Source organism: Nomascus leucogenys, chromosome 9 (assembly GCF_006542625.1).
Source record: "Nomascus leucogenys isolate Asia chromosome 9, Asia_NLE_v1, whole genome shotgun sequence".
Classification (NCBI taxonomy): domain Eukaryota; kingdom Metazoa; phylum Chordata; class Mammalia; order Primates; family Hylobatidae; genus Nomascus; species Nomascus leucogenys.
The window spans coordinates 14,016,473-14,042,442 of record NC_044389.1 but is presented as its reverse complement, the minus strand read 5'-3'; the positions used below and the strand labels follow the sequence as shown (position 1 = coordinate 14,042,442).

General features: G+C 44.6%; 2 protein-coding genes across 3 annotated transcripts in view; one reads left to right on the top strand and one right to left on the bottom strand.

Annotated features, from left to right (window-relative positions):
* LMOD1 (leiomodin 1) overlaps window positions 1-550 on the bottom strand; it is a 51,446-nt gene extending 50,896 nt beyond the window's left edge. Inside the window, exon 1 of the mRNA XM_030818664.1 lies at window positions 7-550. Coding sequence (XP_030674524.1) covers window positions 7-267 — 261 coding nt within the window. The 5' untranslated portion in view covers window positions 268-550. The remainder of the gene's footprint in view (window positions 1-6) is intronic.
* Window positions 551-9,701: 9,151 nt separating this feature from the next.
* TIMM17A (translocase of inner mitochondrial membrane 17A) lies at window positions 9,702-25,418 on the top strand. 2 transcript variants are annotated; one of them, XM_003264552.3, is made up of 6 exons: window positions 9,702-9,786; window positions 11,513-11,612; window positions 11,745-11,808; window positions 18,195-18,323; window positions 20,307-20,417; window positions 24,538-25,418. In XM_003264552.3, the coding sequence occupies exons 1-6, from the start codon at window positions 9,761-9,763 to the stop codon at window positions 24,621-24,623; spliced, it is 516 nt and encodes a 171-aa protein (XP_003264600.1). In that variant the 5' UTR covers window positions 9,702-9,760; the 3' UTR covers window positions 24,624-25,418. The 2 variants fall into 2 exon arrangements, with proteins under 2 accessions (XP_003264600.1, XP_030674514.1); XM_030818654.1 differs by lacking the exon at window positions 9,702-9,786 and having other exon boundaries at window positions 11,172-11,612.
* Window positions 25,419-25,970: the final 552 nt, after the last annotated feature.

Below are 25,970 nucleotides of genomic sequence, written 5' to 3'. Positions count from 1 at the left end.
ACTCACATCCATGGACATCTCCCTCTGCATAAGTTTCTTGGTCTCCTTTTCACAGAAGTTGAGCATGGCCTCCCGGTTGTACACACCCGTGGACTGTTTCTCCGTCTGGTTTCTCTGCCGCAGCCCCACGGGAACACTCCCGTCTGGGTCCACCACGTCCAGCTCCTTCTCCAGCTCCTCCATCTCCTCGGGAGACAGGGTCTCCAGCAGGCTGTCGATGTCGGGGTCTTCACTCACCTGCCGGCGGTATTTGGCTACCCTAGACATCTTGGCAAAATGGGCTGTGGCTGCCAGGGGCTATCAGAGTCCTGGTGGGCAGGGAAGGGAGAGGGGTGAGCTGATCTGGATGCAGCGAGTGGGCTGAGGAGCAAACCTCCTGCTGGTCGAGGACTGCAGCTCCTTGGCCCTTCTGTGCTACAGGTGCTGAAGTGTTCACTGGACGCAGCAGCCTCCCTGCAGCCCAGGGCTAGTGGACCCCGGCTGGTCTAATCAGCGGCCAATAAGACCCGACAACTGCCGGGCCCGGAGAGGAGAAGCCAATCCCCAAGCTGGGGGCGGGCCTACCTCGCTGTCAGAGCTGTTTGAAACTTGAGGACATTCCAGGGAATCTTGGAGCGCTGCGTGACCAAATTTAGTACAGAGCAGTTTAGCCTTTTAAAGACAAGGGGCCACGCAATGAGAAAAAGATACAAAAATGCGTAGGCTGGCAGAAGCAGATCACAGCCACGGAGAGCCAGACAAGCAGGGACCAGGCCATGAGGGCCGGTGAACTGGCCAGCCCGAGGCACGTTCAAGAGTGTATTTTACTACTCCATCACCGGGTGGACGTATCGCTGTGGTCAATGTGTGGTTCATGGACTTCCTTCTACAGTATTTGGTAATGTGCTGGGGGGCTCCCAGGTGTATACAGCTCCAGGAAAGGCTGGATTCAAGATGAGGAGCTGTTACTCCTAATTCCCTGCCTACCCATTTTCTTTCTACCCAGGTTCTGCCAAGGAGGACCTGAAGGCTGAGCATCAGAGGTTCCAGGCTCCTTTGGCCACTTCTTAAGAGAGAGACAGAAAGACAAACTTAGAGATAGAGATAGCTAGGCAGGAGAGAGACAGAGAGAGAGAGAGAGACAGAGAGAGAGAGAGAGAGAGAGAGAGAGAGGGAGGGAGGGAGAGAGAGAATAAATCCTTACTGTGTACTGAAAACTGGCAGGCTGTTTGGGAAAGAGAGAAGGATCTGCAGAAGTCGGGAAACTCTTAAAGGGCTGTCACTTTCCATGAAGTTCCAAGGCTCTTGGGAAGAGGGTTCAAACCTCCCCCTGTTGTCATCTGTTTCTTCCTCTGCTGGGCATCTGTAGACAGACCTCCTTTGGGAGCACAGAGGCAGGTCACCACCCACATATAAATCCAGAGCACGATTTAGTATGTCTTCAGGGAAACAGAATTCTGGGCCGTCGGGAGAGATACGGTTGCAACAGGTCTGGCATGTTTCATAGAAGGGCTTTCCACTGCTCATCCATCATGCTGCCCTGCACAAGTCACAGAGACATTCAATCCCCTGCCCCCCTCCCTCCTGCCACAAAATCCCTTCTAGAAGCCTGGTGTAACCCATCAGGGTAGATGCTTCGATCTTTCCTGGCGTCTTTCCATCCTAAGCCAGAGAGAGACAGTCACTTGATCAGCATTTGCTGAGTCCAGGGATCGTCTGGGACTAAAACTTGGCTGTGCCATTTAATGTCCACTAGTCCAACTTTAGGTTAAGGCTGAAGAGGGGAATGGTGCCCACTGGGGGGACTGAAGGACAGAAGGAAGGCAGGCAGACTTGATAGGAAGAGTGGAAGAAGACTTTAGGGAAACCTGGGGGTTGTCATTTTAAGAGTCAGTAGCCAATTTATTGGCCAGACCGTAGGTATATATTTATTGAGTGATTTATTGAGTGCCTATTATATGTCAGGCATTGTTCTAAGAGCAAGAGCTATCACTAAAGATACAAAATCAGGCCAGGTGCAGTGGCTTATGCCTGTAATCCCAGCACTTTGGGAGGCCAAGGCGGGAGGATTGCTTGAGTCCAGGAGTTCAAGAACAGGCTGGGCAACATAATGAGACCCCCATCTCTCCAAAAAAAAAAAAAATTAGCCTGATGTGGTGGTGAGCATCTGTTATCTCAGCTACTCAGGGGGTTGAGGTGGGAGGATTGCTTGAGGCCAGAAGGTTGAGGCTGCAGTGAGCCGTGATCACGCTACTGTACTCCAGCCTGGGCAACAGAGCAAGACCCCATCTCAAAAAAGAAAGAAAGAAAAGAAAAAGAAAGAAAGAAAGAGAGAGAGAGAAAGAAAGGGCAAGCAAGCACAGGGGCTCTGGGAAGACACAACAAGAGGAGGCTGAATAGAAGTGTGATTTAACAGTGAAGAGCTTGGGCCTTTGAAGCCAATAGACCTGTATTTGGTCCTGGTATTGCTACTTACAGGCCGTGTGACTTGGGCAAGCTACCTTCTTTTCTGAGACTTGAGTTCATCATCTGTAAAATAAGGACAACAGTTATACCAACCTTGTGCAATTGTTGTGAATATTAAATTAGGTCCTACACATGAAAACATTTCATTGATATACCCAGTACATGGTAAACACCATATTTATTATTATTATTATTATTATTATTTATTTATTTATTTATTTATTTTGAAACGGAGTTTCACTCTTATTGCCCAGGATGGAGTGCAATGGCGCAATCTCAGCTCACTGCAACCTCCGCCTCCTGGGTTCAAGCAATTCTCCTGCCTCAGCCTCCCAAGTAGCTAGGATTACAGGCATGCGCCACCATGCCTGGCTAATTTTGTATTTTTAGTAGAGATGAGGTTTCTCCACGTTGGTAAAGTTGGTCTTGAACTCCCAACCTCAGGTGATCCGCCCACCTTGGTCTCCCAAAGTGCTGGGATTACAGGTGTGAGCCACCACGCCTGGCTATAATTATTTATTTACTCTTGTCCTGGGTTCTTTTCTTCCCATCCCACCTTTTCTCTCATCTTTTTCTTTCTTTCTCTCAAGAGTAAACACCCTCTAAACACACACACACACACACACACACTTTCTCACCTGGTTCTCATTCATTCATTCAAACATTTATTCAGATACTACTATTTATATATAGCATCCTGCCAGGCACTACAACATTGCCATTACAACATTGTTATTCTCTTAAACATGTATAATTCAATGGGGTAAAAAAATACACTGTAAGGCAAAGTGAAGCAAGCTAGAGAGGTACAAGGAGTCTTGTAGAGAGGTACAGCTGTTAAAAACCCAGTGGAAGACATTAATTTTTTTTTTTTTTTTTTTTGAGACGGAGTCTCGCTCTGTCGCCCAGGCTGGAGTGCAGTGGCGCAATCTCGGCTCACTGCAAGCTCCGCCTCCCGGGTTCACGCCATTCTCCTGCCTCAGCCTCTCCGAGTAGCTGGGACTACAGGCACCCGCCACCATGCCCGGCTAATTTTTTTGTATTTTTAGTAGAGACGGGGTTTCACCGTGGTCTCGATCTCCTGACCTCGTGATCCGCCCGCCTCGGCCTCCCAAAGTGCTGGGATTACAAGCGTGAGCCACCACGCCCGGCCGGAAGCCATTAATTTTGTGGGGAGGAGTCAGGGTGGTCATCTCAGAGGGCATAACAAAGGGTTTGAGCCATGCTGGAGTGGGCTTTTAGTTAGGTATGTTGGGTGGACATGGCACTCCCTATGCCCATCCCCTCCCCCTGTACCCCCTTTGGGTCAGCTGGCCTTCACCCTCAGTGTTGCCCAGAAAAAAGCATCATCTTCTGAGGTCCCTGGCTCTAGGACCTCAGCCAACCTCTAGTCTCCCAGTCAGCTGAAAGCAATTCTCTTTCTAGTTTCCAAGGACTCTTTCTCAGGCTTTTTGCCAAAAATATTCACTGCTCCCTGAGGAGCAGTCAGGGCCTAAAAGCAAATCACTACCTTCAGCCCCAGGGTTAGCCCTGTACCATCTGGTTTCGGTGGTTTTCTTTTTTGGGCCCAGTGGTCTCTGCTCCAGGAAGACACTCAAAAAAATAAATCCATAGCTTTCAAATGTAAAGGGCAGGACTCATGCCTCCTAACCAAAGGTTTCTACACATTAACCCCAGTATCTTCTCTGTGTCAGGCCTCCTAATTCCAAATCGCTGGTTCTTCTGACATGACTCAGTCAGAAGCTTTTTACTCCCTGGAGCCCCAAGGGCTCCCTGACACTGCTCACAGACTCCAAAAGTCTTCCCTTGAAAGGCATCACGGCTGGAGCTGGGGGATTTGGGAACACAGAGGCCAGGGAGTACAGCCACCTCCAGCCCCTACAATGAGAGGCCACTGCCCAACCCACTCTGTAGGGAGCACTGGTTGTTCCAGCTCAGAATCGACTTCCACCTGAAACAAATCCATCCTGGGTATCAGGGGACCCCGGTGTCGTCTATTCCCCAGAGGAAAACAAGCACTGTTGTGGCTAGAGGGATGGGGAGAGAAAAGAAGGAAAAGAGACTCAAAGCTCCAGTCAAAATATGTGGTGCAGGATAGGAGGGAAGAATGAGGATCCAGAACCAATTTAATTAATGCTTAGGTGGCTCTCAGTTGGGCTGAATAACCCCAGGAAAGTCACATTTTCAGGAATATAGGGTGGCAGTATAGTATAGCAGATAAGACTACAGGCTCTGGAGTCAAATGACATGGGCTCAAATCTGAGATGTGTGACCTTAAGTAAGTTATTTAACCTCTCTGAGCCTTAGGCAATGGAAAATGAGGATATTAAGAGCACCTATAAGCTGGGTGCAGTGGTGTGTGCCTGTAGTCCCAACTACTTGGGGTGCTGAGGCTGGAGGATTGCTTAAGCCCAGGAGTTTGAGTCCAGCATAGGGAAAATAGTGAGACTCATCTCTTAAACAAACAAAAACAAAAACAAAAAAAAACCAGACCGGGCATGATGGCTTATGCTTGTAATCCCCACAATTTTGGGAGGCCGAGGAGGTGGGAGGAATGTTTCAGGCCAGGAGTTCAAAATGAGCCCAGGCAACAGAGTGAGACCCCATCTCTTAAAAAAAAAAAATCTTTTCCAGGCACAGTGGCTCACGTCTGTAATCCCAACACTTTGGGAGGCCAAGGTGGGCTGATCACTTGAGGCCAGGAGTTTGAAACCAGCCTGGCCAACATGGCAAAACCCCATCTCTAGTAAAAATACAAAAATTAGCCGGGCATGGTGGCACACACCTGTAATTCCAGCTACTTGGGAGGTTGAGGCACAAGAATCACCTGAAGCTGGGAGGCAAAGGTTGCAGTGAACCAAGATCGTGCCACTGCACTCCAGCTTGTGACACAGCCAGACTGTCTCAAAAAATAACAAAAATAAAATAATCTAAAAATTAAAAAAAACCTAATTCACAGAGTTATGGAATTATTGAGCATATTAAATAAGATAATGCATGCAAAGTACTTAATAGCATCAGACACATTTTAAGCACTCACTAATGCTTGCTATATAGTTAAATTATATAGCTATATGTATGTGTATATACATGCAAAGATCAATAGATATGCTGACATAGAATGACTATGGCAGGGTCCTGAAAGAGACCATAAAAGAGAGAAGTTTTCACACTGGTTCTTTCCTTTTGGGGGATGCTGACAGTTTCCCTAGAAGGCAGCAGACTTTGCCTCTGGGAGCAAGCCACTGGCCTGGCCCAACACTCCTGAGATGCGCAGAAACGGGCAGAGGAGAGCTGGAGACAGAACACAGGCCAGATTAATGTCTTCCTGAGAGGAGAGCAGTGGAAGGAAAAAGGAGGCAGCAAAGAGACGAGATTGCCTCCTTCACCTCCACCAATGTTACCTAAACTAAAACCCCTCTGTCTACCAAATCAGCCCTGGTCACAAACTAAAACCCCAAACCCAACAGGAGGCTTACTTATCCATGCCAATCTGAATTTCTCCATGACATGGACCAGGTGGGACTGTGGGTTTGGTGCCACGTACATGACCTATGACTTGGTGGATGGAGTTCCTTAGGCCACAGCAGCCTCTGGCTCAATGGAGCTTGTATCTACTGAGTACCTGGACCACATGGGGCTGTAGCAGCAGTCCTATCTTGAGCCCAGAACAGTAACTTTCAATAGAATATACACTGGTATGTCGAATCAGAAGTTCAAACTCCCTTCACCTTTATGGTGAGTTTTCTCTCAAGGACCTCCACTGCTTTCTTCTATTATGCCTTCCTATCACTGACCATTCCATCAGTGAGGGCCACCACAGTCCCTCAGAATTCTTTAAGACTAACTAGGGGGAGATTAGAGTACCAATCCTTCTAATCCTTTCAAAGGGTTTCTTTTGAACCCTTTTCAAAAGATTTCTTCACTTAGCACCCTGGAACCAAATGGAAGCGAATATTTTTGAGGAGACATGACATCTTCCTCCTGGGCCTTGCCCAGCCAAAAATGTTCTGTTATCTGTTGCAATTAAAAGAGAGCAAAGAGTGAGAAGTCCCTTTGCTTGAAGTTTTTTTGGCCACTTGAGCGGGGCTTCCCAGAGCAGTAAACTCCTTTAGGATAGGGACTGTTGGAATTAAATGAGCTGGGGAACCACAACCTAGAAAGTGGACTTCAGCTTTGGAAACTTGGAAACTCATTATCACTGTGATGGTTAATTTGATGTGTCAACTTGAGTAGGCCATAGGATGCCCAGATTAAATGTTGTTCTGGGTGTGTCCATGAGGATGTTTCCAGATGAGAATAGCATTTGAATTGGTAGACTCAGCAAAGTAGATTGCCCTCCTCAGTGTGGTTGGGCATTGAAAAGGCAGAGGAAAGAATTTGCCCCTCTTTTCCTGCCTCACTATTGAGCTGGGATACCTCATTTCACCTTCTCCTGCCCTCAAACTGGGATTTACATAATCAGCTCTCCTGGCTCTCAGGCCTTTGGACTTGGACCAAACTGCGTCACTGACTTTCCTCCATCTCCAGCTTGCAGACACAGATTATTGGACTTCTCAACCTCCATAATCATGTGAGCCAACTACTCATAATAAATAAATAAATAGGCTGGATGTGGTGGCTCAAGTCTGTAATCCCAGCACTTTGGGAGGCTGAGGTGGGCAGATCACGAGGTCAGGAGCTTGAGACCAGCCTGGCCAATATGGAGAAACCCCGTCTCTACCAAAAATACAAAAATTAGCTGGGCATGGTGGCGTGCACCTGTAGTCCCAGCTACTTGGGAGGCTGAGGCAGAAGAATCACTTGAACCTGGGAGGCAGAGACTGCAGTGAGCCGAGATCACGTCACTGCACTCCAGCCTGGGCAACAGAGTGAGACTCCATCTCAAAATAAATAAACAAATATTAATTTTATGTATATATATATATATATATAGAGAGACAGAGAGAGAGAAACAGAACCAGAAGGATATACATATATTTGCAGATAATAAGATATATATATGTGTATATATATATATATCCTCTTGGTTCTGTTTCTCTGGAGAACCCTGACTATTCCTGGTGATTTAGTCAAAATAACTGATCTCACAAAAGGCAGATACATAAGCCAGTATTAACTACCAAGTGGAGAAGAATAGTTATAAACACAGGCCAGGGTATTCTCTTCTATATCAAAATCTATTCAGAAGCCAAATAATAAGAAGAAGATTGCATAATAAACACGGAATAAGAACAAAGGGAGGTAGCTAGAGCTAAGGGATATTTTATCTGGGTCCTGGTGAGACCAGAAAAAATATCCTTGCCCCATGAGAGTGCAAATCTCTAGTTACTAAAATATTTATACCCACCAGGTCTTCAGGGCTGACTAAACATCAGATTCTTACCCTCTGAATTCCTCCATGTCCCCTCTCCCACATTCTCTCTTTGGCCTGTACAATTAAATAGAGTTAACTATTCTTAATTACAGTCACATTCCGAACACGTCTTCTCCAACTTACACACCCAAATCAGATAACTAGTATGAACCATTCTCACACGCAAGACACATTTATTGATAATCTTTAGTTCCATGAAGGGTTTGATTCATATGCTTACTTTATTTCCAAGCTTTTGGAGAGACCCTCACGCCTCTTTGCAGTCTTCCTTTATTTATGATTTATTTGAGATGGAGTCTCACTCTGTCACCCAGGCACGATCTCAGCTCACTGCAACCTCCACCTCCCACGTTCAAGCGATTCTCCTGCCTCAGCCTCCCGAGTAGCTGGGATTACAGGCAACGTGCCGGGCTAAATTTTGTATTTTTAGTAAAGACCTGATTTCACCATGTTGGTCAGGCTGGTCTCAAACTCCTGACCTCGTGATCTGCCCGCCTTGGCCTCCCAAAGTGCTGGGATTACAGGCATGTGCCACTGCGCCCGGTCTCTTCCATTATTTATGACATTGACTTTTCTGTAAAATAAATATATACATATTTTAAAGTCAATTACAAACGTACAGAATGGAGAGGAGCACTTTAACAGCCATCACATGATTGGGATTTTGTTGACAGTAAACTAAAAGCTCCATGGGTCCCCGCCTTTTTTTTTTTTTTTTTGACAGTGTCTCACTCTGTCACTAGAGTGCAGTGGCATGGTCACAGCTCCCAGCGGGCTAGATCTCCTGGGCTCAAGCTATCTTCCCGCCTTAGTCTCCAAAATAGTCAGGGCTACAGGCGCGTACCACCACGCCCGGCCTGGTCCCCATAAGTCCCCTCTTCTCCGAGCCAAACATCTTCACATCTTCTGGTGATCATTAGTTGGAGAGGCCTGTGAGAGGCTCTGGTGTCAATGTCCCTGAAATCGAGGGCTCCAAATTGGTCATGGCTCTCCAGATGGCCCAAACAGTTCCAGTTCACAAACATTTATTGAGCATCTATTACATTCCAGGCACTGTGGTTATTATAAATCACTGAGACATTGTTTGCCCTAAAGGAGCTACGTGTATTTGGTAACAGCTTCACAACACGTGACGAATAAGATAGCATTAATCCACATTTGACAGCAAAAGTACCAAAAAATAAAGAAAGAAAAAGAAGAGAGAGAAGAGAAGAGAAAGAAAGAGGCCGGGTGCGGTGGCTCACGCCTGTAATCCTAGCACTTTGGGAGGCCGAGGTGGGCGGATCAGGAAGTCAGGAGTTCGAGTCCAGCCTGATCAACATGGCGAAACCCCGTCTCTACTACAAAAATACAAAAATTAGCCGGACCTGGTGGCGCCCGCCTGTAATCCCAGCTACTCAGGAGGCTAAGGCAGGAGAATCGCTTGAACCCGGGAGGCGGAGGTTGCAGTGAACCGAGATCTCGCCGCTGCACTCCAGCCTGGGCGATAGAGCCAGACTCCGTCTCAAAAAAAAAAAAAAAAAGAAAAAGAAAAAGGAAGGAAGGAAGGAGAGAAGAAAAGGAAAGGGGGAAGGGAAGGGGGACGGGAAGGCGGAAGGGAAGGGAAGGGAAAGAAAGAAGCGCATTTAGGAAGTATCGCGTTGATCTCAGTCCACGGAACCTCTGGTGACCAGATAGTGTGACTCCGTCATTGGTAGCTCCCCGCCCACACAGCCGGGACTCGCGGCCTTTGAGGACGTGGGCAGGGCCAGTCTCGCCACGCCGCGGCCAATGCCCCAACCACACGCTTTCCACAGGAGTCCTGGCTCCCATTGGCTTCAGCGGGAAACGGTGAACCAATGCTCATAGACCTTAACGCCCTCCTCTCGGGATCACTTCCGCCTCTGGGGTCAGGCTCCGCCCAGCTTGCCCGGCATCCCTCGCGGCGTTGAAGTCAAGATGGAGGAGTACGCGCGAGAGCCTTGGTGAGCCTCACCGGTGTCTGCATTTCTCTTGTCCCCCTGCCCACTGCCGTCCTTCTCCCTTGTCCAGGCTCCTAAGGTGCAAGCCAGACTCAACCGCAGCCTCGTCGACTTGGGCCTGGTAACTGTGGGCAGTGCGGTCTTTCGCGGCCAGTCGGCTTCTTAGCCCTCTACTCAGTACCTCCCCAGCCGCGTGAGCCTCGCTCTCCCAACCCAGCACCCGTGTGACCTTGTGATGGATGGTAAAGAGGTCCAGACTTGAGTTTAATAGAACCTCGGAACCTCCTTCCAACGCAGGGCGTAATCGACCTTATGCGGGGCCAGTTATAATCCCTTTTGTTCGTCGAGGTGACCTTGGGCGCGTCCCTCCGTCTCGCCTTGCTCAGTTCCTGCGTTGAGGAACTGAAGAATAGGCATCTGAGGGAGTGTCATTCTTGAGGTTTTACTTGTATCATGATATGTGTCCACAGAGTGAAGCATTTTAAATGAATGGAACATAGATTTTAGCCAAGGGGTCTGGATAAGCTTCTTTATTGCGTGGGGCCTTGTTTTTCTCTTTGGAATCCTTTCTTGAGGGTAGAGGGGGACAAAAATTACCTGGGAAATAGGAAGAGGTAATAGCATGTGTTCTCTGAAAAGCCATGGACAGAAATTCGTTCTTTAATCCAGCGTTTAGTGACTATGAATAAACCAGACAGATAGATAATTATAAAACGATGTAATTGCTGTCAGAAGTCTCAGGTTGCCAGAGTTTAAAGTTTCTAGGGTCATAGGTAAAAAATCAAATCTTGATATTTCAGTTAATAATTTGTTTTATTGTGTAAGAGCAACAACCAAGATGTCCTCAATTTGTGAAAGTGCCCAGGACCTTGAATTATTACTCTGCTATCCTAGCCTTGTTGCATGTTTTGTGTTCCCCTCTCCCCCAGATGGCATACAAAATTTAAGTTTTAGGGTCTCCTGGCTCTTCAAACTTATTTTCTTCAAAGCAGTTATCCTCCATTCTGGATTGTGCTCAGATGTGTAGGACTCAGCACACTGTAAATAGCTCTTTGATGTACTATAATGACACAGGTTAGCAGAGGGTTAAAATATTTAACTATGTTGTGTCAAAGATCTTAGAAAAATAAGGCTGGGCGTGGTGGCTCACGCCCGTAATCCCAGCACTTTGGAAGGCCGAGGCGGATCACGAGGTCAGGAGTTCAAGACCAGCCTGGCCAATATGGTGAAACCCTGTCTCTACTAAAAATACAAATATTAGCCGGGCATGGTGGCACGCGCCTGTAGTCCCAGCTACTTGGGAGGCTGAGGCAGGGTAATCACTTGAACCCAGGAGACGGAGGTTGCAGTGAGCTGAGATCGCGCCATTGCACTCCAGCCTGGGTGACAGATTGAGACTCCATCTCAAAACAAAAAAAAACTTAAAAAAATAATAGGTTTTCATTTACTAAATCATTGGGTAGCCCCTTTGCTTTCTCTTAGTACATATGCCCTGAAACAATATAATCAGTTACCTGGTTATCTTTGTAGTCAAAACTGCTTTGATTTTTTGACTGCCCTGTTTGGTTACAGCATTTCTTCAAATCATTTTATAGGCCAAATATTTATTGGTTGCAGTGGGTCCTGCAGTATAATCTGTTCCATTATAATCCTTACTGTATTGGCAAAGAAGGTTTTATGGTTTGTGAATGAGAAATATGGTCATCTTTTTTTCCCCCCCTGTTCTTAGCCCTTGGCGAATTGTGGATGACTGTGGTGGGGCCTTTACGATGGGTACCATTGGTGGTGGTATCTTTCAAGCAATCAAAGGTTTTCGCAATTCTCCAGTGGTAAGTGGGTGAATGGTCTTATTTTATAATCACTTGCAGCTTGGGTTTGATGATATTACTGGTGGTCCCATCAGTGGCTTAGAAAATGTACTTGTAATATATTTTTTGTTGCTTTCTTTTTTTTTGTTATAGGGAGTAAACCACAGACTACGAGGGAGTTTGACAGCTATTAAAACCAGGGCTCCACAGTTAGGAGGTGAGCAGAATTTTCATTTTAACTGAACTATTTTTTTCTGTTTATTTGAAGATGGAGCTATTTTTATTTTTAGATTAAAACAATTAGTGATTTTAGTTTGGTCTAACAGTTTGTCACAAACATATATCCCTATAGCTTCTTCTTGATTTGTAGTTTGTTTGAAAAATTAACCTGAATTATGATACCCATTTGAAAATCTTGTCTCTGTCCTTCAGATACTCAGTGATTTTTTTTTTTCCTTCTGCAGAAGAAAGACAGTTATTTAAAGCTCAGGTTTGAGGCCGGGCGTGGGGCTCACGCCTGTAATCCCAGCACTTTGGGAGGCCAAGGTGGGCAGATTACCTGAGGTCGGGAGTTTGAGACCAGCCTGACCAACATGGAGAAACCCCATCTCTACTAAAAATACAAAATTAGCCGGGCGTGGTGATGCATGCCTGTAATCCCAGCTGCTCAGGAGGCTGAGGCAGGAGAATCACTTGAACCTGGGAGGCGGAGGTTGCAGTGAGCCAAGATCACGCCATTGCACTCCAGCCTGGGCAACAAGAGTGAAACTCCGTCTCAAAAAAAAAAAACCTCAGGTTTGTGAGTCATGACCGATAGCTTCTGAGGTAACATAAAGCTGAAGAGAATGTGATCTGAAGGATTGGGGTTTCATGCAGGAGAAACCCATCAAGCCAATTGGGCTCTTCTCCAAGGTTAGCTTTGGGACATTGTGCAGAGGTCATTGCAAAATTTGAAAAGATTCTATTCATTATACTTTGTAAACTTGGTTATTCGGAAGCTGGGAAAAGGGAGGTGACAAAAAATGTTTGTAGGTTGTATTCACTTACAAAGGTATAGTCAGGGTTGGGTGCAATGGCTCACGCCAATAATCCCAGCAGTTTGGGAGGCTGAGTTAGGCAGATAGCTTGAGCTCAGGAGTTCGAGACCAGCCTGGGCAGCATGGCTGCCCATTTCCCCAGAAAAATGCAAAAATTAGCTAGGTGTTGGGGCATGTGCCTGTGGTCCCAGCTACTTGGGAGGCTGACATGGACAGATCACTTGAACCCATGAGGTTGAGGCTGCAGTGAGATTGCGCCACTGCACTCCAACCTGGGTGACAGAGACCCTGTCTCAACCAGCAACAAAAACAAACAACACAAGGGTATAGTTAGACTGGAGAGACTGTATATAAGACATGAAAAAATCTTAATACTTCAGTCATTCCTTAGAAGTTTTGAGTATCAAAATAATCTTCTGTTTGCTTTTCTTAACTCTCACAGTAATGAAGAAGTTAGTACTATTATTATCTCCCATTTTCCAGATGAGGAAATTTAGGCCCTGAGGGTTGAGGTAATGTTCTTTTTCCTTTTTTCCCTGTGTAATAATGATCTACCCTGGAAAGTAATTAGTAACTAATTTCTCTTTGTTTTAGTGTTGGTGGTTATTGTGTTATTCAAGAATGATGAATGGTATTAAAAAGTTCACACCAAGCCCAGAACCTCTAGTATATGCAGAAGCCATATAGGTTTTTGCTTGTTTTTTGAGAGGCTGCTTCTATCACCGTATGCATTTTCAGTGAGTTAAAATACCATCAGGTAACTGTCACTGCCAAAAGAAGCCTGTGAAGACATAGCAACTAAATTATTAGCCAGGCTTGGTGGTGCATGCCTGTAGTCCCAGCTACTCAGGAGGCTGACGCAGGAGAATCGCTTGAACCCAGGAGGTGGAGATTGCAGTGAGCCGAGATTGCGCCACTGCACTCTAGCCGGGGTGACAGAATAAGACTCTGTTTCCAGAAAATAAAAAATGAAATAAAAGGGCTGGGCGCAGTGGCTCACGCCTGTAATCCCAACACTTTGAGAGACCAAGGCGGGTGGATCACGAGGTCAGGAGTTTGAGATCAGCCTGGCCAACGTGGTAAAACCCTGTCTCTACTAAAAATACAACAATTAGCTGGGCTTGGTGGCACGTGCCTGTAATCCCAGCTACTCAGGAGGCTGAGGCAGGAGAATCGCTTGAATCCAGGAGGTGGAGGTTGCAGTGAGCCAAGATTGTGCCACTGGACTCCAGCCTGGTTAACAAAGTGAGACTCTGTCTCAAAAAATAAATAGATAGATAGATAGATAGATAGATAGATAGATAGATAGATAGATAAAATTAAAAACTAAATGTAGGCCGGGCACGGTGGCTCACAACTGTAATCCCAGCACTTTCGGAGGCCGAGGCAGGCGGATCACAAGGTGAGGAGAGCGAGACCATCCTGGCTAACATGGTGAAACCCCGTCTCTACTAAAAATACAAACAAAATCAGCCGGGCATGGTGACGGGCGCCCGTAGTCCCAGCTCCTTGGGAGGCTGAGGCAAAAGAATGGCTGAACCCAGGAGGCAGAACTTGCAGTGAGCCCAGATCACACCACTGTACTCCAGCCAGAGTGACAGCGAGACTCTGTCTCAAAAATAAATAAATAAATAAATAAAAATAAATGTAATGTGGTATTGTGGAATAGAAAAAGGACATTAACAAACTAAGGAAATCTGAATTAAGTATGGACTTCAGTTAATAGTAATGTGTCGGCCGGACACAGTGGCTCACACCTGTAATCCCAGCACTTTGGGAGGCTGAGGCAGTGGATTACCTAAGGTCGGGAGTTCGAGACCATCCTGGCCAACATGGTGAAACCCCTGTCTCTACTAAAAATACACCAATTAGCCAGGTGTGGTGGCAGGCACCTGTAATCCTAGCTACTCGAGAGACTGAGGGAGAAGAATCGCTTGAGCCCGGGAGGTGGAGTTTGTAGTGAGCCGAGATTGTGCCATTGCACTCTAGCCTGGGCAACAGAGCAAGACTCTGTCTCAAAAAAAAAAAAAAAAATAGTAATGTGTCAATATTGGGTCATTAGTTGTGACAAATGCTCCATGCTAATGTAGATGTTGGTAATAGGGAAAAACTGAAAGAGTTTATTTTTTCTTACAAAGCACGGTGAAATAGAGGAAGAGTGAGTGGTGATACGAGTGAATTGGAATTATCCATTTCAAATCCTTGAGGTTAGCCTTTTTTAGGAAGCTATTGAGAAGTTTTTTTTTGTTTTTTTGTTTTTTTTCAGACGGAGTCTTGCTCTGTGCCCCAGGCTGGAGTGCAGTGGCGCGATCTCCGCTCACTGCAAGCTCCGCCTCCCGGGTTCACGCCATTCTCCTGCCTCAGCCTCCCGAGTAGCTGGGACTACAGGCGCCCGCCAACACACCCGGCTAATTTTTAGTATTTTTAGTAGAGACGGGTTTTCACTGTGTTAGCCAGGATGGTCTCGATCTCCTGACCTCGTGATCCGCCCGCCTCGGCCTCCCAAAGTGCTGGGATTACAGGCTTCAGCCACCGCGCCCGGCCTATTGAGAAGTTTTTATGGTATTTTAAATTCTAAAAATACTAGGATGATGATTTTATTAATTTGGTGAGCATTTACTAAGGTATTCAGATCAAGGTGCAGGGAGGGACAGGCAGTATGGGAAAATCATAGTTGTGTTCTAAAAGGTGTTATATTTTCTTTCTTTTTTTTTTTTTTGAGATAGGGTCACCCAGGCTGGAGTGTGGTGGCACAGTCTTGGCTCACTGCAACCTCCGCCTCCCAGGTTCAAGTGATTCTCCCGCCTCAGCCTCCTGAGTAGCAGGGATTATAGGCATGCACCACCACAGCTGGGATAATTTTTGTATTTTTAGTAAAGACGAGGTTTCACCATATTGGTCAGTCAGGTCTTGAACTCCCTACCTCAGGTGATCCGCCTACCTCAGCCTCCCAAAGTGCTGAGATTACAGGCATGAGCCACCACGCCCGGACTTAGGTCTTATATTTTCTTTTTTTTTTGAAACGGAATTTCGCTCTTGTTGCCCAGGCTAGAGTGCAATGGCGCGATCTTGGCTCACGTCAACTTCTGCCTCTCTGGTTCAAGCGATTCTCCATCCTCAGCCTCCCAAGTAGCTGGAATTACAGGCGCGTGCCACCACTCCTGGCTAAGTTTTTTGTATTTTAGTGGAATTGGGGTTTCACCATGTTGTCCAGGCTGATCTCGAACTCTTGAGCTCAGGCAGTCCATCTGTCTTGGCCTCCCAAAGTGCTAGGATTACAGGCGTGAGCCATCCCGCCCGGCCCAGGTCTTATATTTTCATAGAGAAAATAAGATAGGATTTTGACATGTCCCTGTTATTCTTTGAGCACTTTCTTGCATTTTGGAAGAAGACATTTCAGGCTCATCTTGTACTTTTCATGCCCTAGCTGTGGGCAGGGCAGCTTTTCCTGTTGTAGCCATTTCTCCAAAGAGCCCCAGTTCCTTTTAGTTGAGAATGGTATTTAGGGCCAGAAGTAGTGGCTCACACCTGTAATCCCAGCACTTTGGGAGGCCAAGGCAGGAGAATGGCTTGAGCCCAGGAGTTCAACACCCTTGACAACTTAGAGAGAATGCCTCTCTACAAAAAAACTTTTTAAAAGAAAAATCAACAATGGTATAAATCTATATTTCTGTATATCTATACATATTGAAAATCACAAGTTTACATTGATATCTCATATTTCCAATTCAGCCCCACAGGATTCATTATTTTCTTCCTTTTCATATGTATACCTGCCTTCTTAACCTGCTTGGGCTATGGTACCCCACAACAGGCTGCCCTTTGTTAGGGTATACTCTGACACTCCATGCCAGGCTGCCTTCCTTGAGAATCTCTCTCTTGCTTAGGCTCTAAAACCTTGTTCTGGGGTGTCCAGGTGTATAGACATTCGCCTCATCTGGCTCTGGATCCTCACACCAGGCTACCCTTTATGGATCTCCTTCTCATCCTGCTTAGACTCAAACTCTCCATTCCCATCAGTAGCCAAAACTTATTCTGGCATGATTCTCCGGGGAAGGGTCTCCTGAGATTTTAGGCTCTCATGAGGAAATGGGAGGGTCTTGTCAGAAAATTTTAGTCAGGTAATTCCAATATTCCTAGACATCATAGCTCTCTCCCAGGGCATAGAATTGCTGAGTTAGAAGAAATAACTGGTTTATTTTTACATAGGATGTGATGTCTAATATTGGACTAAAAATGAGGATGCTTATGCTATACTCCACGGGTACTATCCACTGGATTTATTTATTTATTTGTTTGTTTGTTCGTTGAGACGGAGTCTCACTCTGTCGCCCAGGCTGGAGTCCAGTGGTGCGAACTTGGCTCACTGCAAGCTCTGCCTCCTGGGTTCACACCATTCTCCTGCCTCAGCCTCCAGAGTAGCTGGGACTACAGGTGCCCGCCATCACACCCCGCTAATTTTTTTTGTATTTTTTAGTAGAGAAGGGGGTTTCACCGTGTTGGCCAGAATGGTCTCAATCTCCTGACCTCATGATCCGCCTGCCTCGGCCTCCCAAAGTGCTGGGATTATAGGCATGAGCTACCGCACCTGGCTGTTTTTGTATTTAGATAGAGTTTAAGTGCAAAGTAATCTGCTGATTTAAGGCTGTTTTAAATTCATATCTGAAGGAATAAAGGATGAACAGGCAATTACCATCCCTTTGATGTTCCATAATTCTAGCTATTTATGTCATTCATTTGCCCCTTCAGCATGTATTGGCTTACACCTGTAATACATTCCAGAATAGCTGGATTTCTTTTGTTTTCCCATCGGTGATTTTCATAGAGTAGATCCTCAATGACATATAGTGAAGAAAGGCCAAAAATAGAGGTTAAGTAAAGCTATGAAAGAAAAGGAGAACGAAAGAGGAAGCAGTGTAGTTTGATTTTGTTTATTGCTGCTTAAACCAGAGAGATATGTTGTTCTGGAAGGGTGATTTGCTTGTTTTTACACATATGCAGCCTGACTCTTTTAGGCTTGGCTTATTTCTTTTTTGTTTGTTTGTTTGAGATGGAGTATCGCTCTTGTTGCCTAGGCTGGAGTGCAGTGGCACAATCTCGGCTCACTGCAACCTCTGCCTCCTGGGTTCAAGCGATTCTCCTGCCTCAGCCTCCCCAGTAGCTGGGATTACAGGTGCTCGCCATCACACCCGGCTGATTTTTACATTTTTAGTAGAGGTGGGGTTTCGCCATGTTAGCCAGGCTGGTCTTGAACTCCTGGCCTCAGGTGATCCGCCCACTTCAGCCTCCCAAAGTGCTGGGATTACAGGTGTGAGCCATGACGCCCGGCTGGCTTATTTCTTTTAGGCTTTGGGCCATTGCTAATTTTCCAGCTGATATAATACAATCCAGCTTTATTCGAAAGATAAGTATTCTAACTCTTGTTCAGTGTTTATTCAAACTTGTGTTTGCATGTATTTGTTTGGACTATAAGTTTTGAGACTATAGTGAGTGTTGTTTTTGACTATAATATTTTAAATAGAAGATGAAATTTAGTATTTGCTTGTTTCTTTCTACAATAAAATAGGTAGCTTTGCTGTTTGGGGAGGGCTGTTTTCCATGATTGACTGTAGTATGGTTCAAGTCAGAGGAAAGGAAGATCCCTGGAACTCCATCACAAGTGGTGCCTTAACGGGAGCCATACTGGCAGCAAGAAGTAAGTAGTCATTATAGACACACTAGTAGAAGCCACACTTTTAGGAAAACCTCATCTGCCTTAATTGAATGACATCTGTAATATATAAAACTGATTATTGACCAGGCACATTGGCTCATGACTATAATTCCATCACTTGGGAGGCTGAGGCAGCTAGATTGCATGAGCCAAGGAGCTTGAGATCAGATATAGGGAGACCTGATCTCTACAAAAAAAAATTTTAATTAGCTGGGTGTGTTGGTGCATGCCTATAGTCCCAGCTACTCATGAGGCCAAGGCAGGAGGATCACTTGAGCCACCACACTCTAGCCTGGGCAACAGAGTGAGACCCTGCTTCAAAAATAATAATAATTATAAAACTGGGCTGGGCGCGGTGGCTCACGCCTGTAATCCCAGCACTTTGGGAGGCCGAGGCGGGTGAATCACGAGGTCAGGAGATCGAGACCATCCTGGCTAACAGGGTGAAACCCCGTCTCTACTAAAAAAATATTAAAAAATTAGCCGGGCGTGGTGGCAGGTGCCTGTAGTCCCAGCTACTCGGGAGGCTGAGGCAGGAGAATGGAGTCAACCCAGGAGGTGGAGCTTGCCGTGAGCGGAGATTGTGCCACTGCACTCCAGCCTGGGAGACAGAGCGAGACTCCATCTCAAAAAAAAAAAAAAAAAAAATTATAAAACTGAGCATTGTTTAATTTGGCATAGCATAAATGTACAGTATATGGTGATCTGAAAAAAAAGTAAGGGGATCTATTTATTTGGAATATTTGAGAATGAAAGAGCATGGAATTCTAACCCATCTATTACAGTGGTTGAGAGCACTTCAGGTCCCAGTTCTGCCATTAATTAGCTGTATGACTGGTCAGTTTACCAAACTTTTTATGCTATAATTTCTTCACCAATAATCTGGAGTTAATTAATAATTATACCTGCCATATAGAGTTGTTATGAATAAGGAACTTAGAACCATCTTCTGGATCCTCAGGACAGAGAGCAAACCAGAATTCCTTTGAGCTTAGTGGTTTAGACCAAGGGGTTTGCAAACTATTTCTGTAAAAGGCCAGATAGTGGATATTTTAGGCTTTGTGGGCTGTGTGGTCTTTGTCACAGCTACCTAAATCTGCTGTCATAGCATGAAAGCAGCCATGGATAATACATAAACGAAACAGTATGGCTGTGTTTCAGTAAAACTTTATTTATTATTTATTTATTTTTTTTTTTTTTTTTGAGACAGAGTCTCACTCTGTCACCCAAGCTGGAATGCAGTGGCGCGATCTCGGCTCACTGCAAGCTCTGCCTCCCGGGTTCAAGGGATTCTCCTGCTTCAGCCTCTCGAGTAGCTGGGACTACAGGTGTGTGCCACCATGCCTAGCTAATTTTTTGTATTTTTAGTGGAGACGGGGTTTCACCGTGTTAGCCAGGATGGTCTCGATCTCCTGACCTCGTGATCCACCCACCTCGGCCTCCCAAAGTGCTGGGATTACAGGCATGAGCTACTGCGCCCGGCCCTATTTATTTATTTATTTTCTTGAGACGGAGTCTTACTCTGTTACCCAGGCTGGAGTGCAGTGGCACAATCTCGGCTCACTGCAACCTCTGTTTCTTGGGTTCAAGCAATTCTCCTGCCTCCGCCTCCTGAGAAGCTGGGACTACAGTTGCCCACCACCACGTCAGGCTAATTTTTGTATTTTTAGTAGAGACAGGGTTTTACCATGTTGGCCAGGCTGGTTTTAACTCCTGACCTCGTGATCTGCCCGCTTTGGCCTCCCAAAGTGCTGGGATTTACGGCCTTTTAGTAAAACTTTATTTACAAAAATAGGCAGTGGGTGGCCTGTGGGCAGCTGTAGTTTACTGACTCTGGGTCTTAGGCAATAAGAAAGAGTTTGGGAGTTGGAGCATGTCGCCATATGGACAGTTCTCTTCTTTACTATCTCTTACAGTAAACTAGATTTCTGTAAAAAATAATCTCTTCGTTATTAATGTCTTCAGATGGACCAGTGGCCATGGTTGGGTCAGCCGCAATGGGTGGCATTCTCCTAGCTTTAATTGAAGGAGCTGGTATCTTGTTGACAAGATTTGCCTCTGCACAGTTTCCCAATGGTGAGTCTTTTTGCTTAAAACTATAGCTCAAACATTTTGGAATGGTTTTCTGATGTTAAGAAAGAACGTACTTTGTCTGATAAAATGTGTGGTATGTATTAATATGCTGTGGTTCATGAGGACTGTGATAATAGGTAAAAAATGAACATGTTATATTTAGCCACAATAACAAAAATTGTTTGTGTAAATTTGCTGTTGATCTTTCTTTATAGTACTTAGGGTTTATCAGTGCTCATGTATTGCAAGAAATGTCTGATCATTTTAAAGGGACTTCAAGAATGGTTCTGCAGATGTGTAACAATCATGATGGTCAATTGACAATTTAGTATTGTACATCCACATGCCAGACACTGTTTTAGGTAGTGAACAGGACAGTCCCTGCCCTCACGGACTTACATTCTGGTAGGGGAGACAGACTAACACATTAACAGATAAATTATTTTAGATAATGTTGCTTGTTTTGAAGAAGAGAGTAGTGGAAAGTGACTCATATTTGGGAAGGTCACTTTAGGGTTCACAGTAGAAGTCTCTTAGAAAATGTGTTAGCCGGCCGGGCGCTGTGGCTCACGCCTGTAATCCCAGCACTTTGGGAGGCCGAGGCGGGCAGATCACGAGGTCAGGAGATCAAGACCATCCTGGCTAACATGGTGAAACCCCGTCTCTACTAAAAATACAAAAAATTAGCCGGGCGTGGTGGCGGGTGCCTGTAGTCCCAGCTACTCGGGAGGCTGAGGCAGGAGAATGGCACGAACCCGGGAGGCAGAGCTTGCAGTGAGCCGAGATCGCGCCACTGCACTCCAGCCTGGGCGACAGAGCGAGACTCCGTCTCAAAAAAAAAAAGAAAATGTGTTAGCCCAGGGTAATTTTTATATTGGTTTAATTTGTTGCCTGTTGTCCCTCCTATCTGATGCATAGGGTAATAATTAAATTGTGGGCTGAATGATCATTACATGGTTATAGAATGTGCTCTCAGCTGATTAGCCAGGCATAATGGCTCACACCTATAGTCCTAGCTACTCAGGAGGCACGAGAATCAGTTGAACCTGGGAGGTGGAGGTTGCAGTGAGCTGAGATCACACCACTGTGCTCTAGGCTGGTCGATGGAGCCAGACTCTGTCTCAAAATGAAACAAACAAACAGAAAACTTCTATCAAGATGGTGCATTCCTGTACTTCCAGCTACTCAGGAGGCTACTCACTTGAACCCAGGAGTTCAAGGCCAGTCTGGGCAACAGGGCAAGACCCCATCTCTTAAAAAAAAATTTCAGTGTCTAAATGAAAATATCCCTTGACAGTGGAAGGATGCAGAAAGATATTGTGAGGTGGCCAGGTGCAGTGGCTCACACCTGTAATCCCAGCATTTTGGGAGGCTGAGGCAGGTGTATCACTTGAGGGCAGGAGTTTTGAGAGCACCCTGGCCAACATGGTGAAACCCCGTCTCTACTAAAAATACAAAAATTAGCAGGGCATGGTGGCACACGCCTGTAATCCCAGCTCCTCAGAAGGCTGAGGTACAAGAATCACTTGAACCTGGGAGGTGGAGATTGCAATGAGCTGAGATCACGCCATTGCACTCCAGCCTGGGCAACAGAGCAAGACTTCGTCTCAAAATATATATGCTAATATTATATATATTTTATATATAATATATATTTTTATATATAAATATATACTATAATATATAATAGTATATATAATATAATATATAATATAAATATAATATATATATATGTAGTGAGGATAATAGTGAAAATTTGACCTGGCATTTGGGAAAGAAATACGTAGAATAGTGAGACATGTTGAATATTATTTTTGGAGCTTGGAAAAGATTCAGCATAAAGTTAGGAATAGATCATATGTCCCAATTTGCTTTGATTTCCCTGAGGCACCTAGCAAGCGATTCAGTATCTTTTTGGCACAATTTTCAAGTGCACTGCTCGTTAAATGGCAGTGAGTAATCTAGATGACCCTGCAGACCCTCTCACCTTCTGTTTGTTTTTCGTTCCTTACTTCTGAGTTAACACTGTTGTGATGGTCACTTTCCAATTTTGTTTTGACTGCTTCATTGTGAAAGACTTTACATGAAACATCAAAACAGTTCCATATTTGCAGAAATTCAGAAATGGATATAGCAAAAACTTAAATAGTTACATTGTCTCATAGAAATTAGCTTTGAGCACTTTGTTTTAGGCTTTTTTCCTCAGAGGGAATCTCCTTTTTATTTTATTTATTTATTTTAATTTTTTTTGAAACAGAATCTCTGTGACCCAGGCTGGAGTGCAGTGGTGCAATCTCGGCTCAATGCAGACTTGACCTCCTGGGCTCAGGCGATTGTCCCACCTCAGCCTCTTGAGCAGCTGGGACTATAGGTGTGCACCGCCATGCCTGGCTAATTTTTATATTTTTTGTAGAGATGAGGTCTCTGCCCAGGTTGATCATGAACTCCTGGGCTCAAGCGATCCTCCTGCCTCGGCCTCCCAAAGTGCTGGGATTACAGGGGTGCGCCACCACGCCCAGCTGGAATCTCCTTTTGAGTAATTAAAACTCAGCATTTATATAGAAGCAGCCTAAAAGAGGTGCATTTATTTTTAGACAGGAGATGTGTTTCTGAAAAGCTGTGTAGGGGGGGAAATCTTTGAAAACTTAATCATATTTTTCCAGTGAACTTACATGAAAAAGTTTGTCTTGTTTTGTTTTTGAGATAGAGTCTCGCTGTGTTGCCCAGGCTGGATTGCAGTGGCGCAATCTCAGCTTACTGCACCCTGTGCCTCCGGGGTGCAAGCGATTTTTCTGTCTCAGCCTCCTGAGTAGCTGGGACTACAGGTGCACACCATCACGCTTGGCTAATTTTTTTTTGTATTTTTAGTAGAGACGCAGTTTCACCATATTGGCCAGGCTGGTCTCGAACTCCTGACCTCGTGATCCGCCCGCCTTGACCTCCCAAAGTGCTGGGAATGTGAGCCATCGTGCCCAGCGAAAAAGTTTTTAAAACAGTGGAAAAAGATTAGACAGAACTGTATTTAAATGGCAACAGTGGTTTTCATCAGCTTATCTTTTTTTGTGGTGTTTGTTTTTTTTGTTGTTAGACAGTCTTGCTCTGTCTCGCAGGCTGGAATGCAATGGCGCAATCTCTTCTCACTGCAACCCCTGCCTCCCGGGTTCAAGTGATTCTCCTGCCTCAGCTCCTGAGTAGTTGGGATTACAGACAACCACCACCATGCCTGGCTAATTTTCATATTGTCAGTAGAGACAGGGTTTCGCCATGTTGTCCTGACCTCAGGTGATCTGCCTGCCTCAGCCTCCCAAAGTGCTGAGATTACAGGCAAGAGCCACCGCGCCTGGCCCCAGCTTATCTTTTTTACCCAGTATCTTCTCAAGTTTTCTGTAATTAACAGATGCATTTGTAGCAAAGTAAAAATATATGAGTGAAACACTTTGAAAGCTTCAGAGAATTCTACCACTTGCCCTCTTTCTCCCTTCCAGATATTTTTTAGTCTACTTCAGTTTTTCTTAAAGGAGAAAAGATTGATTCATTCCCTAAAAGTTTTTTTTTTTTTAAGCCACTTCTTTTTTCCTAGTTCACAGGCTCTCCTGTCCTTTGAAAATGAAAACTGCAAGACTTTGTTCTACAGCAAGCTAGGGGGTGTCTTCCCATTTCAGAGCTCATTCCCTACTTAATTGGTTATATAAATTGGATTACCAAGTTCTCTTAAAACATGACTAAGATACTTTGTGAAAATAATTTTAAATAGCTACTGAAAAATATGACAAGAAGTGGGAGAAACTCTTCTAATCTTGATATATGGCAGCTTGTTACAGCAATTGCTTTAAAAACTTGAAGTTTGCTTCTTGCTATAATTAATCCGTCTGACTTTCCTAGCATAGCGTTTGAGAACTGTTCATTCTGGAGCATAGCAAGCCAGTCTGTCATATGTTATACCAAATTTGAAGGTTCTCCAGTACTCTTATGGGAATTAGGCAGATCTATAAAGAAATTAGGGTTATAGCTTTAATTTAGCACATTTTTTTTTGTTGATTGATTTACTCTCTATAGAGACTTGTTCTTTTTAGTAATATAATATTCAGGTGATTTTTAAATCCTTTTTATTTCTCACTTGCAGGTCCTCAATTTGCAGAAGACCCCTCCCAGTTGCCTTCAACTCAGTTACCTTCCTCACCTTTTGGAGACTATCGACAATATCAGTAGGACTTCTTTCCTAGAATTTCTTTAACAGAACGAGTTGTAGTTCGAGAAGGATTTCAGAAGATCAAGTTACAGTCTGTTTTTAAAACCATAGGTGGGACAGCTATGGCCAATAGGCTATAAAGAGACATTTAGCACTTTTTTCTATTTAAAGGAACAAGTGGGGAGGGGTGCTAAAAGATAATACGTTTATTTATTCACACTTGAATTGCATTTGTGATCAAAATAAATGTTTAAATCGCTAAAGGAAAATACAGTAAGTGCTTGAAAGATGAAGGACCAAAGGGCCAAAAAACAGTGAAATATGATCATCATCTCCTTGGGGACTTCTCTGCCTGGTTTTGTGTGTTCTGTTGTTCAAACAATAAAAAGCTGGTGGAACTTACTCTTTCTTTTAAGATAAGTTGTAGACTTCGACGTTTCATGCTCATGTACTTCAAATAATGCATGTTTTATAGTTAGTCCCTCATCACTTGAAGTGACTTATGAGAATTTATGCAGAGTCAACATAGATCATTTCACAGTGAGATGCTTTATGGATTGAAGGATATGGTAAAATATTTATACTTTACTTTGAAAGTAAAATATACTATGTCTTGGTTTTGAGGATATTGGATACAAAACTCATTCCTTTAGGGCTACTGAATCTTGATTCCTGATCATCAGAAATTTCACCAGAAACAACTTGCTTCCAGTATACCCAATTCTATATGAAAAATTCATGGAGAGTGTACTGGCACTGGAAGAGTTTAGTGTTTCTTGTGTGCTTGAAAATAAAATATGTACTGTTTTGAATGTATTCCAAGTCCTCTGCATAAACGATGTATTTTGGGGTCTGGTTGGGCCTGGAAAATGGATGAGCACTTCACAACAGGTCATTTTCCTGATAATATTGGAAGTGACATGTGGCCTTATATAGGAGGCATGATGTTAGTTAATTACACATTTGCCTACATCTGTGGGAAATGGAGAACAAAGCCATGTGGGTACTGTAAACACAACGTTTATCTTTTGGCCCAGTGCCATACATATGGTAGGCATTTAATTACTGATTGTGTTTGGATAATTTGGGAATTTTTTACTGTAGTAAAATATACATAAAATAATACTTATTAACCGTTTGTAAGTGTATAATTCAGTGGCATTGAAATACAGTCACAATGTTGTATAACAGCCACCACTATGTATACCCAAGATGTTCTCATTATCATCAACATAAACTCTGTTTTGTTTTTAGAGACAGGCTCTTACTCTGTCACCCAGGCTGGAATGCAGTGGCACAGTCATAGCTTATTGCAGCCTCGAACTCCTGGCCTCGAGCCATCCTCCTGCCTCAGCCTCCCACACCCC